Source organism: Malaya genurostris, chromosome 2, assembly GCF_030247185.1.
Source record: "Malaya genurostris strain Urasoe2022 chromosome 2, Malgen_1.1, whole genome shotgun sequence".
In the NCBI taxonomy this organism is placed as follows: domain Eukaryota; kingdom Metazoa; phylum Arthropoda; class Insecta; order Diptera; family Culicidae; genus Malaya; species Malaya genurostris.
In genome coordinates, this window is record NC_080571.1 from 90722375 (window position 1) to 90736806 (window position 14432).

Sequence of the window (14432 nt, forward strand, 5' to 3'; positions counted from 1 at the left end):
GGAAACAATCGATTCTCTCATGTGGACGAATTAGCGATAAGGGAATTCGATTTGTAGTCTTGCGGTTTTCGGGAAGGGTATTTTTCTTTTTTTTTTTGGTCTCTGTCACTAGAATCCATGGTGATTTGCTAGTTTGCTGTGCTGACTTCGCAGGTGCTTTGAGAAGCGAAATTTCGATCGACTCTCGGCACATGGATAGTACATACTGTAACTGTAAGGTTGCTAAAATGTAGAATTGATACAAATAATGCAGAGACTAGAGAGGTCGGAATTCAATTTTCTATAGTAAAAAAAATTGACGATAAGCCTCGGAAGAATTGTCGAGTTTTTCTAGTTTTGATTGTAGAGATGAGAAAAAATTTAGATATTTCCCCTACTTAACGAGAGGAGAACGACTCATTTGTTTCTTCCATAAGTGTTGCAAAATCGGTGACGCGTGAAAGGTCTAAAATTTCCTGTGTGTGGCAATATTTAATCATTCTGCGAGTGCATGGTTATATGAAGTGAAACAGTTTTGCTGTTCCAGTGTTAATCTCTGGGCAACCAGCTACTGTATTATTAGTTCCTAGATTTGGCCCGACAAATACCTATTTCATGGATTTGATTCCAGCGCTGAAGAAATCACGTGCTGGTTCGGAACCGCTTCTGATTATGAGACACTGTTTCCATAATACAAGGAATGAATTCTAGAAATGAATATCAAGTCATCAGACTTCACATACTCCGATTTGAATAAAACTTTGCACATGTCTTCCGACTGATTTACAAAATAGATGAAATTATTTTTGTTAGTGCTATGTGATAAGTACGACATTTTAAAAACACTAAAAACAGTTTATATCAGCACTAGTTTTTTTGGTTATTTCCTCACTTACCACTACTAAAAAAGTAAAAACTGAGTTGATGGCGATTTCGACGTCAATACGGAAACCCAAAATAAATCGTTTAAGTTAAAGTTTTGTGATTTTATATTAACAATATAACGCTCTTTCTTTCGCATCAATGTCGATAGAACCAATGCCGTTCAATATTTCACCATAATTACTCATGTGACTAAATCCAGTGGAAAAAAAGTCCGACATCAAACCCTAAGTCTAATGCCGCATAAACTTTATCTACACCGATCGAGAACTGCTCGATAAATGCCAATCAATTTGGAGCGCAATTTATGAGTATCTGTTCCGCAGTGTGCGAAATTATTTATATTGAATGCGTCATCGGTTCCGAAGCGCCTAGCACCAATTAGTCCAATATACGGCACTTGGATTACGACACTCCCGGCCCTAGTGTAGCAAAAATTACCATATTAATTGTTTCGATCCTTCGACTGGTCGTAAAATCACATCCCCCTTGTAGTTGTAGTCATTGGAACTAATGTCCTCTTCATGGACCCATCGTGCCGGATCTTTTATTTTACGGATCCTTGGCAAATAGGTCAATTCAAGCCAGGAGGGACATAACAACTGTCACAGCACCCAGCTTCTGGTACTTGCAGGAGATTTTCTCGTAGAGATTGATCTCTGTACCCAGGGGTTTACGACCACCAACCGCCCCACTATTTAATGACTATTCTGGCACTCATCTGTGGAGTTTGCTGGCGCTGGCAGTGATTTTTATTTCAATTTTATTTCCGCTACTTCCCAAACCCTCTCCTGTCCTCCCGGCACGGTACCCGCATCGCAATCCAAGATTCATCCTTCTCGCTTCTCTAAGAAACATTAATTACACATCTTCCAATAGATATAGTGTTATCCTGTCCTCATTCAGGCTACCCCCGAGCCAACCGTTTTCAGGCTGGGAGGAAGATAAAATCGAACTTATTTGTCCTTACAGGCAACCGCTCGGAGAATACGCTTCCGAAAATTAGTAGTGGGGTGTTCGTCCGCTCTGCAGTCCATTTCGAGGCTGAAGATGGGCGACACAATTTATTATATTAATTCCGAAAAATGAAAATAGCGCAATTTATAACTCTCGATATAAATAAGTTTTTAGGAAAGTGTTTTTCGCACAAACTTTTATTGTCCTACCACCTCCGCTGTACAGCAAGGGTCCATTGCAGTATCCTGCGGGCAGGAATTCCTACTGAAAGGAAAGTTAAGTGTCAACCGAAATTCCTTCAGTTTCTGACACTAACGGCCAATGGTTATTATTCTTGTAGCTCGTAAAAACGAAAGCCATGGTGAGCTGTCAGCAGAAAGAACTCGACCACTATTAGTCCGGCCATTACTATTACTGTCGCTAGGTTGTTGTTTGCCAGTGACAATCCCCGAAAACAGAAAAGAATTCCAGCGAACACCCATTCCTTTTAATTAAACCGAAAGGCGTGCAAAAAATTCCGACCCGCACAAATCCCTCCTGCGGGAAGGAAAACAGTCCGGAAAGTCAGTCAGCTTCTTTACCGGAGACTTTGTTGTATTAGCAGCAGAAGCAGTAGTAGTAGAGGTAGTAGAAGAAATCTAATTAAATTCATTAAATTAGCTGTGATGAGATAATAATTTTTAATTCTTCAACCCCTTTCTTTCCATCCGCAGATTCAGACACCGGCGAATCTGAAGGCACTCAAGATATCCTAACATGCGGGTCCTGTCAGAAAACGTTCGCCCTCTCCGACATCGTGCGATTCATCCAGCACAAAGTGCTCCAGTGCAACAAGGAAAACTATGGCCAATGCTATTCGCAAGGTATGTGTGAAGTGTGAACTTGCCTGAAAATCAAAACAAAAAAAAAATAGAAAAAATACTTAAGGCTCATGAGCTAACTTTTTGTTTCTAATTTATTTGTTTTATTATTTTGTTTTCAATTTCTACTTTAGCAACGGCCGGTGACAGAGACTCGGACGATGGCCGACCATTGACGGTGGCCAATTCTAGGCGACCTTCGATTTCGGCTCCCATCACGGTGCGGAAATCCAGCGGGTCCCGGGTGCACACCCCGCCACCGACCAGCCCTGCCGAAATGCTACGGGATGGCGCTTCCAGTACGCCGAAAAGGCTTAACGAAGGTATGTTTGCTTTTTTTTTTAAATTTAGCATTCGAATAACTAAATACTTTTGACCAGAGGTGCCAGATGATTCTTTTAAAACTCTATATTATGAAAATATGCATTCCATAATATGACAAAATTTGGTTAGTTCAATTAAATTTATAAAATTATTCCATTTCATTCAATTTATTTATGTTGATAATCACATTGTGGTGTTTACGTCGCTAATTTTTTTGAACGTTCTATATGCCATCTGTATTCTGTGTCGGATCTTCAGATAAATCTGTATAAATGGCACCACTGCTTCTGATTATCAAAATCAACGTTGCCAGATATACCGATTTTTCGGTTTTTACTCAAATCGACCGTCCCACGACAAAAGGGCTTAACTGCAAATGACAGTTTCTCTTTGTTTACTTTTCCTTTAACGATTTACCGAACAGATTTTATATTTGACGCTTTACTTTTCGCAAAACTTTCAAGGTAAAACTACAAGCTTTCGATTTATATTGGAAACTTTAGAGAATTTGCAATAATGGCTTCGTAATAATCAAAAGAGAAAGTAAACAAAGAGAGGCTCTCATTTGCAGTTAAGCCCTTTTGTCGTGGGACTATCGAAATGTTCGTGCTCAATGCCGATAAACAGATAAAACCTTTAAAAATATCGATTCATTTTTTTCTGAGATAAAGGAACTGCTCATCATATGACGTAGAACTACGTCTTTGTTTTCTATATAATAGTTCAATGTACCGGAAATTTTCAATTTAATTTAGCCTACTGATTGGAAATATTTCTACGCTTCGATTCGATTAGATGGAATAATTTATTTCAGATAATTAGTGGTAGAATCTAGAATGCCTAAAATCAGAGTGACGACAGTTGTTCGTTTGGAATGACAGCTTTGTTACAAACGAGCAATCGACCTGTCAAATACAACGTAAAGCTAACGAACTGCTAACATTCCGGATTAAACGTTTTCAATTACGGATGAGACAACTCAGACTGATTTTTTTGGGTTTGATGTTTCCACAGGTCCAAACCTGTGCTAATTTTAGCTTTAAGCGAAAACAACATTTTTAACAACTGCTGCCACTTTAGGAAAGTTAACAACAATTGTTTCCGATGAGAATTATCTAATATTGTCACTTCTCATAAGTTTTACATTCTATGCACAACTAATGTACTTCCAGTGGGAATGAGAGAATTGTAAATCAATTGCTGTGACAGTTACTAATAGAAGTTGAAGTAAGATTACTTGAAAAGAGACTACATATGGTAATTATAGAGAAATAAAAACTGACATTGTTTCTAAGATTCCGTCTTGAAGTAAATTTAAATATCTTCCATCTAAGCTTATTAATCAGATAAATACCATGATAATCGATAGATTCTATTCTTCTGAAGAATGATTTTTCAGATATTTTATCGTGTATTCAAAATCGATAGTTTTACATTTGCTTATCAGTCTATCTTGATTATTCTGGTCTCGGTTGTAATTTGCATTTGGCCAGCAAGTGCGACTGCATGAATTTGTATGCACCATTTACAAACCAAGCAGCGATGTGCTTCTGTGGCTCAGTCGATTAACGGACGTGCTTTGTTATCCAATGATTCTCAGTTTAAGTCGCGGTGGTTGCTATTAGTATTCTTTTTTTTTTATTTCAATGAATTTCATTTCAAGGACAATATTACATGTTCTTGCACGTAAATTTGCATGAACTGCTACGCTTCATTCATCTTCATCTTATAAGATATAAAATGAAAGGGGTTTTCTGGAAGTATGTAGGAAGACCTTTCCGAAAGCAAACCTATGAAAACAATGCTGAACACGTATATGATGCTTTGTCCGACCGGTAGAAGTTCAACTTATATCACTCACTACTGGTTTCTGCACCTGCTTTCACAAACCACACCATAACCAGTGAAAAGATTGCCAAATTGTTCCTGTCATGCCGAAATGAACGGTTTAATCGAACTGAGCTGGTTCAGTGGTTTGTTTTGTTTTTTTGGTTATGACGAGAGTCGAAATCAATTCGATTTTCTAATTTTATATCTAACCGATGAGAAGCAAATCGAGAGGCGAAGTGCTAATAAAAATCTGTTTTTATCCACCGAGTGGTGTAATGACGACTTTCTTACTATGGAAGAAATTGGAGCAAGTTTCATTTTAGAATTATTGACCACTAACTCTGGCACTGGGACTCGGAAATGTTTCCATTGCCATTACCTAACAAGGCCTATCTATTGAAACAGATTTAAATATTTTTACTTTTTTGCATCATCATTTCGAATGGAATTTTTTACACTCATCACTCTATAATTCCGGAATCGGAAGTCATAACTGGATAAAATTCAGCAGTCACTAATGGCGCCATAAAACCATCTAAAATTGAGACAAAAATGGTTGAAAAATCGAAACGAGCTTTTGACCACAATCAGAAACAACTTGCTCAGATTTGAATGAAACTCTGCACACATCTTCAGTATGACAAACCGTTTATTTTGCATGGATAAAGATTCCAATTTGACTCAAGACTAACTTTAAAAATGAGTGACGTATTTTTTCGTATCACTGTAGCTCAGAAACGGTTATCTGTACAAAAATAGTGTAGAAGAAGAAGTTCTAGGAAAACGATTGCGAACTCTATAAAATATACACTGAAAAAAGTCGAGTACTTTTTTAAGAAGTCAGATCACCTGCTACCCATTTCTGGAATTGCTCTATTTATAGATAGTGTTTCTTGAAACGTTATAATTTATTTATTATTTAATAATTCAACTTGAAAAGTTACTAGTATACAAAATTCTTGAATAAATATTCAATATTTTCGAAAAACACTGAGTTTCCTAGACCACGACACACTGAACTAAACGTTTATCGTTTGGTTTTTTCTTTTCGATTTACAGATACAGAAACTGCCTCCTCCACCCGTTGTCCGTCGACCGCCAGTCCACTGGGCACCAGTGGCAGCGGTAGCGGTGCCGAGGATGACGACCCTAGCAAACTGGCAACGGTTTCCGGCGGTGGAACGCCGATTGTAGAAATCAAACAGGAACAGCCTGAATCCGATGCTGCAATCAACATCGGCAGCCGAGATGACCGGTCGTCTCCAAACGACGACGGTGGTGAACCTGTCCTGAAAAGACCCCGCACCAGCACCGAAGTGGCGGATGCCGAGTCCAACACAACCAGCAATGGTAAGTAGTGACCTGACCTTACCGCAACTATTCTATGTGATAGCTACAGAGCGCAAACCAGAAAAAAAATCACAGCACGCCTCATCCATTCAAACAGCATTTTAATCCTCTTTTGAAAAACCTCTTCTGCTGATGATGTCCAGCTGAAACGTTTAAGTGCCCACTCGTGTTTACCGTGGTTGTGTGTTAGTGCTTGTTTTGACCAGTGGCTTCCTGCTGGGAATGTGTAACACATACTCGTCGGTAGAGCGGCGGCAGCAGCAGCAGCAGCAGCATGTGCCATCAGTAAAAGGCAAAAGGGTTGCCTGAATAGACACTGTCCAGTCCAGTCCAGTCCAGTTCAGTCACTTGTCAATTGTGATTACATGCAGAATGCATAAAAATATCAATTACTACTAATTAATTATTCATACCAAGTGCTCAGTCCGGTCCATTCCTCGCAGTTCCTCCAGTCCGGAAAGTAAGGTTATCTATGAATGCTGCTTTGTCTCCGACCCCGAGACTCTTGACATTTGGTTGGTATGGTTGGAACGACAAAAATGAAGAGATTAAAATCCAAAGCCGTAATTGTGTAGTCCAGTCATTCGGTGATTTAATACTCTCGCGCGCCTGAATGCCCTTTGACAAGCTCTCTCACACTCCTGCCCACAGTAGGTTAACCCTTTCAGCAAGCCCAGATGTCCATCAAGTCACGGTAGCTGCATTTCGGTTGCATCCATTCAGCGCTTTGTTCGAGTTCTTTTCCCGCTTCTCTTCGTCCCCCCCTTCTAACCCAGTGCGGCAAATTTTCTTCCTCCCTGTTGCGCAAATTGGTGTTAATACCCTTTTTTCCCCGAAAGCCAGCATAACAACTAACGGTGCGGGGAAAGAGTTTATAAATAATATCGGTGATTTGGAAAATCTACCGTGTCCTCCTGGTCCATTGTGTCATCGGATGCTGGCCGTCCGTCCAGCCTGCGATTCGAGTGAATCGAGAGTGTGCTACTGCTGCTGGGGAAGGGCGACTACGCAGTAGGAAACCAACGATTATGACGTTTCGGATGCGGAGGTAACTCCCGAAAAGAAGAACACAAAGCAGCGGCTTTTGTTGTAACCTCAATCCCAAGAGTTTGCTCTTCTTATTCTTCGCTACGGTTGCTTTCCCCTGCATCGAACCCGATGAAACAGAAACCGGAGACCGTCCTAACGTCATTGTTACCGAGTGGTTATTCAGAATGTCACGAATCACGAAATCCCTCTCCGGTTCAGCACGGTCTCTGGGAATCTTGGCACTTCATGCTGGACACGAACCTCGGCTAGCTAGTCTCCAGTGTCGAGTGGGTGGCATTTGTCTGTCCCTTCCGCTGAGATTCTTTTCCTTCAGGAGTGTTTCTGTATGTATAGGTATGTCTGTATGAGCATGTTTGTGAATAAGCTTAACCTGGGCATTTATGCAAATGCAGGACACAATCTAATGGTCGGATGCGACACAAGAAACGGAAGCCCATTTCTCGTTTCCGCACGTTTCGAGAAATGGCACTTGCTGGCTAGAAATGACCTCTCCTTGCTGGCTTCCTCACATCCGAGAACCGACGACAAGAAGGCATATATGGGACTTTACGACGTCCGATATTTGCTGTGAATTTGTTTTAAATGTGTCGAGTTGGAAATTTTTACGACCACTTCCTACTCTGGTTCTCTGGCTCACGTCGGGGGTCGACCGAAAGCCTGCTGCACTTCGAAGACGCCAACAGACAAACCAAACCAAAAGCAAAGGGTTATTCACCGTCAGCACCAGAAAGAGAGAGATAGAATCACACATAGCATCATTCGAGCAGCTTTTCCGCCACCAGCAGCAGCAGCAGCACTAGTAGAATGGGCTAATCAGACTGGTTTTATTGCTATTTTATTTCGTCGGGAACTATCTCGCTGTGGTCACACGGAGTGAGTTTTCCGCTTCCCGAGGCGAACCGAAGTCCCGGACGTTCTGGGGGTTTCCGTTGGCTAGAGTTCAAACCATATGTTTCGTGTGGCCGAGTTAGTAACTGCGATGGTTTTTATGCTGTGCGAAAAAGATATATGAGGCAAAACCGTTTGTCATTCCGGCTTCTGCTGCTGCTGCTGCTGTTGAAGACACAGATATAGTGACAGATTTACGTTAGTTCTGCGGAGAAGAAAGATGTTTTTATGTGTTCAAAGTTGAGTTTCGCTAAAACATTTCAAATATATCTGCTACACACTCAATTAGAAATAAAGCTTAAGTCATTTAAAATCTGGACACACTGTACAGTTTACTGTAGCGCTGGTAGTGGTCAGCACTGGAATGTTTTGACAGCCGGTTCTAAAACCATGATTTCGTTCAAATTGACCAAATTGACCGTGTACAGCGTTCTCAAACATTTCTGTGAGTGGCATATTATCGTCCGGCAGGTTGACAGCAAACGTCGTAGTGGAACTAAGAATCGGAAGTCGCATTTGAAGGTGCTGAGAATGATTAGGGTAAACCAAGGGTAGTCGGATTTTGATATCGCAAAGACACCAAAGTGCCTTCAAACGAATTCATCTAACCAACCAAAGCGCCTACAAACGAATTCATCTACGAGAAAAATTTTGCTCTTTTCGGGCCGGTAAGCAACCAAACAGGACTCTGATACGGATTCCAGTCACCGGAATGAGGTTCTTACGGAAAACGAAGTATACACGATAGTATAGTACGAATCTCGGCTAAATGATTGTCAAAATTTGCAACGCCGAGTACTCGGTATTCATATTGGCAAAATATAGAATTGCAGAGTCTCGCAATCTTATTAGTTATTACCGAAATTGTCAGCGGAAAGTTTACTGTCTGTTCGGCATAATCTTTACTGAATGTTCGGCAAAAGCAACCGAAGTGAAATTTATGAATTACTGAGCCTTCAGCAATTGAAAGTAAACAAATCATTCGTTTTTTTTTTAATTGTGAACATTCAACTGGGGATCAATGATATAAATTTTCGATATAGATGGGATTTAATGATATAAATTTTAATTTAATTTTAATGATATAAATTTTTGTATAATCATACAAAAAATATGCATTTCAATACCTTTATTTCGAGGAAGTACAATTGTAAAATATGCAATTCGGACTAAACGCCGATTGTCTAATATGTCGGTTGACACGTCTTTGAAGTTCTTCGACATATCCTATAATGACTTTCTGACAGTGAAAGCAGGACCTAGAAGGTGCTTCCTATAAATAATCAACAAAAATTTGTTGTTCCGTAGAACAAGAACGCGGGGCACGTGGGGATTCCGAAATTCTTTAGCAAATCAAACCACCCTTTTAGTGTAGTTCAATTTTAGCTTTAAGCTGTAATTTATTTTTAATTTAGATTAAGTTTTAGTAATAATTGTAATTTTACTCACACAAATCGGTATGCCTTTATAATTTTACGCAGTCTCCCGCACCTAGTGTAAACTTCTAGCTCTATGCAAGAGAAATGTAGGTTCGATTTGAATTTTTACATAAGTTTCAATTACTTACAATAATCTTTCTTCGTAGATTCAAGCTACCAATAACCAAAGCTACTTTTAATATTAGGTTTTAATTCCTCTCAGAGATAGCTTTTAATACTCGTGTTCGGTTTTAGACTAAACAATTTCTGACAGCTACACGCTTAATAACTTCCCGCCACTCGCTTCGTTAATTGTTTCATTGATAACAGTGCTGCCTGTTTCAACATTTGTAGTTTTTATACTTACTGAATAGATCGTAGATTCTCACGCCTTCTTTTTGGACTAATTCCATTTTGTCTAATGATCACCGGAAATGTTCTCCGAATTTTTTCATCACAAAACAATTGCGTAGTGTCAAGCGAAAATGTAAAACGAAAAAGACAGTTGACTAGCCGAATTTCGACAAGGCTAACACATATTTCGAAATTTCGGTAAACGTATTTGCTGATTTTGGGATAATTGTTAATTACCGATGAGTTTAGCACAAGATTTTAACAAATCTCGGCAAAACGATGCACTTTTCCGAAAAATCAACAAATCTACTAAACGAATCTCAGAAAACATAATATTGATTATTGAACAATCAGCAAAATTGTGTGTGTTGCGGATTCGTTTCGGCATTTTATTTTACCGAGCTCAAGAAGTGGGTTTAATTGTGTACATTCTCCTGGACGACAAAACGTGCGTGAAGGTTGATCATGAGCAGTTTCCCGTACAAAATTTGTATAAAGCCATTGGTCGATGTGACAACCTAAGCAAGTTTTAATTCGTTTTAGCTGATAAATCACAAGAAAGTTTTGATTCTGCGAGGTATTTACAGTTGTAAACAAAAAAATGAAGGTGTTTGCGACAAAAAAAAAACACTGGAAATCCGAATGCACAATCAGGAAGGCCTGAAAAAGTGTATTCTTCCATACATTAAAGTTCACAATTAATCTGCAAAATTTTAGTCTGATTTGGCAAGCTGTCACTGCAGGGAAGAATTCTTTTGTAGCTTGCCTTTAATTTCGCCCAATCAAGCAATGTTGCACGATTGTCAAACAGAAGAAGGGATCAATGGTTAACCTGTTGGTCCAAAGAGTCCAAATTATGTTTAGTGATATTCGAAAAAAAACGGATCAATATTATATCTTCTTATTGCAAAATCTGACTTTCATTTTGAGTACTTAAAATTGTTATCTAACTAACCGATAAAGAACTTTTCTTTGTGTCCAGATATTAAAAGACAAGCTCTAAAATAGTAGAATTAAGACTTGACTGTCGCAATTCAGACGGCTCCAATTGATCCGGTCACGCCATCTGTTTGAATCTCTGTGCCTCTGTTCTCGATAGCCTTGGCCACCCGGTAAGACGGAAGGAAGCTGCATATATGCGGATGCACGCGAACCACCACCGAAGGAGCACTGTTGCGGTGGCTTCGGCGGCGGCGGCAACGTGGAGGCAAAACGAAGAGAAAACGATACTTTATATCCTGTCTCGGCCAATATTTTGTCACTGCAGGAGTAAAACCAGCGAACTCCCGGCGCTGGTCGGTCGGTCGGTCGTCGGATGGGTCCTCACCCTCCCGGTGTCCGCTGTGTCGAGCAATACAATTGCTTTTATGTGAAATTCCATTCCTGCAAATAATAGATTTTCCTTTTGCACCAGAATGAGCTTCTTATCCCCTCTGCCTAGCCCTAGTTTGAATGAGCTCGCCAGCACTGCACTGCTTTCTCCAGGTTGCCACACAGCACAACCACGTATGGTTCCTCCGTTATTGGAAAGCCAGAAGAGCACTGCACAATCCTTTTTTTTTCTGTCGAAACCCCATCGTGGATGGATCGTGGTGGTTTACTTTGCTCTAAAAGACACCCAACCACGCGAGGTGATTATCTCCTTGTGTTTCGAAGAAAAAGGGTCGCTGCCGAAGTAGCACAGAGTAAAGCAAATTAAAATGTCAATATTAGATGTGTCTCCGGCCAAGTCCACCGAGGAAACTTCTGGTCCTGGCTGTTATGACGTCACATGTCATAACCAACGCAGAGACTCGCACAACTGTTTCTGACACGACACCGTGGACTTTCTGACTTATTTGCAAACGTACTATCGGAGGATAATCCTGCCTTCCTCAGAACCCGTTTTCGCTTCGTTATCAACATCGAAAGCAGTATTGTTTCTGATTGACACAAACGCCGGCAACGTAATTGATATTGTCTTATTTGTCGTCCTACTCACTCGTCTCGGTTGGTCCAAGATCTGTGCCGAGAGTGGCACAGGAAAGGATTAGATCCCAGCTACACTCGAATCAATCAACGGATCGTCTTACACCGGCAACTGACAGCGGGTTGGCACGGGCATATGGAGGTGAAAAAACCTGCCCATACTTTTCCGTTGACATTTGAATATATGGTTTACCCCTTTCGATTAGTACGTCCCGGGGGTGGCGAACAGCGCATCTGCTCGGGCTTTGAATGCACCAGCTGATATTCAGCTGATTATCCGGGCTCATTCAAACAATCTAGAGTTTTTTTTACTTCATTTATCCGAAACCCAGTTTCACTTTCGAACCCGAACCGGCTTCCGTGAAAGTGAAACACCGCAGGACGAGAAAGAACTATTCCAGCTCCCGCTGAACAATGACGTTACGCCCCGTGTGACGGACTATTTGTCTGTGTGTGGCACCCGTCGTCGCGATCAGGAATAAATTTCGATTATATTAGAACAAAAAAAAACGATCCCTAACCTTATGGTACCCGAGTGCGTTGATAGCAGTACAGCCGGTGGCTTCAATCCTTTGGCTGTGCCGACGATCCGGGAGTACATTTTTTTTGTGTCTCACATTTTCCGTAAACAAAACCCGAAGATCCGACTAACCTACAAAATCATTCCACGCGCGTTGTTGACAGCTTGTACGGCGCGCGAGTACAAACATAACCCCACCGTGGATTCCGCGGTTCTCCGGAGGTAGCAGATAGACGCGTGTGCCGACCGACCGCGCCATGCGGATGTGTTTTTGCCTCTTTCGATTTATTATTCATTCATACCAGGCGGGCGCTGCTCCTCCGACTGTTGCCGTCACCGAAGCCGGTGCGCTCTGCCGGAAAGGTGTGCTCTTAGACCCGGTGAATACGGGATACGATAGGTTGCAACGGCGACGGCGATGACGATGAAGACGACGCGTAAATGCGCGGATGATGCGAAGCGAAAGATGAAAACAAAAGCTTGAATTCCGGGAAAAGGGGTCGAGGTGCAACAACTCGTGTCGTTCATGGTTATGTTAATTATCCTTTAGTTGTTTTGTGTGCGTCTTCAATTAAAAGGATCTCGCGCGTTGAAAGAATGACGACGCCTCGAGAGGACAATCTTCGATTGTCCCGTGCCAGAGGCACACACTGGCACAGAGGATGGTGTTTAATATTCCACACTCAAGGGGCATAAATTTTGTCCGAAAAAAGGGTACTGTCCGAATCCTTCTTTGTGAAGAAGACGATTCCATGCTTCGGAGAAAGTATATTTATTCACCGAACGACCCTTCCGGTTGATCCTAAGCTGATAATGGGCCCGCACCGTAATAAAAATCGACACTCACATCCCTTCTTGCGGTGGGGGAGGGGAGGGGGGGGGGCGAGAGAAATTGTTTATAGCCCCGGCCGAAGCATTATGCCACACTGATAACACGTTTCCGATTCGCCTGCCAAAATAGACCCGAACGGATTAAAGTCCGTCCTGAGCAAACAATGCCCCTGGAAAAGGACGCAAAAATGTAAATTTGAGAAAGGCTAATTCCTTACCGCTCGTAAACGAACAATCTGATCCGGCCGGAATGGGTCGTACGTGACCACACCCATTTCCAGCTGACCAGTCTCCGGTTGGCGTGGGAGAAGAGATCTATTGAATGGTTTAAGTTTCGACAACAAACAAAAAATCATCAACTCAATAAAAAAAGAAGAGCAATTTCAGCTATCGGAAACAAGTCATCATACGCTACATATTTCGATTTGGAAGAAACTTTTCACACGTCTTCAGTGTGGCAAACTATTTGTTTTGGACGCTTCCCTATATTAAACATGTTTAAAATTCGCTGATCGATCAATCATTTCAGGTCACCGAAAATTTTCAAGATATTACCTTCCCAATCTACTTAAATTTTCCGTTGCTGGTCAACGTTTTGATGGTTTATTCCTTCGTCATTAAGTGGTTGTCAGAAATGGTAATGGTATGGAATAATTGAGGTTGATTGTATCTGCCTACACCTTCTTAGAGAATACAATTTTATTAAACTCATCAAATGGGAATAATTTTGCATGCGATAATGATTTTAAATTTGTTTTGTTTCGAAAATTTTCTTTCAAATTCTCCAAAGCAATTTGAAACTGTTTTTTCCGTATGAGAAATTGTAGCTGAAAACGCTGTTCATTGCAAGTTATAACTTGAATCTCTTGGCAATGACCCAGTTCCTACTTTAAATGTGCTGAAATGGTACTTGGTTTTTGGGAAAGTGAATACGATAAAATCAGTTACTATTGAACCTATTTTAAATCTTGATTACAAAAAATTATCGATGCGTCTTGAATTTTTACGGAAGAAATGCATAGCTTTCATGGCATCCCAAATTAAAAAAAATGATTCTTGAGTTTTGTCGTCTTGGCATCATCTCTGGTATGGAGAGCCTAATTTAATTCCAAAACTGACTTTCGAAAAAGGGCAGATGTAATTTTTCATGCACTTTCATCAACTGGCTGTGACTCGGAATCTATTGCTTATGTCAAAAAAGTACCTAAGGAAAGTTTGAAG

The 14432-nt window shown here is 40.8% G+C and overlaps 1 protein-coding gene across 1 annotated transcript in view; it reads left to right on the top strand.

The window, feature by feature from the left end:
* Positions 1 to 14432, top strand: part of LOC131432909 (B-cell lymphoma/leukemia 11A) — a 42791-nt gene that overhangs the window by 16527 nt on the left and 11832 nt on the right. The window contains exons 2-4 of the mRNA XM_058599487.1: positions 2532 to 2681; positions 2813 to 3001; positions 5892 to 6182. Of these exons, the coding sequence (XP_058455470.1) occupies positions 2532 to 2681; positions 2813 to 3001; positions 5892 to 6182 (630 nt within the window). The remainder of the gene's footprint in view (positions 1 to 2531; positions 2682 to 2812; positions 3002 to 5891; positions 6183 to 14432) is intronic.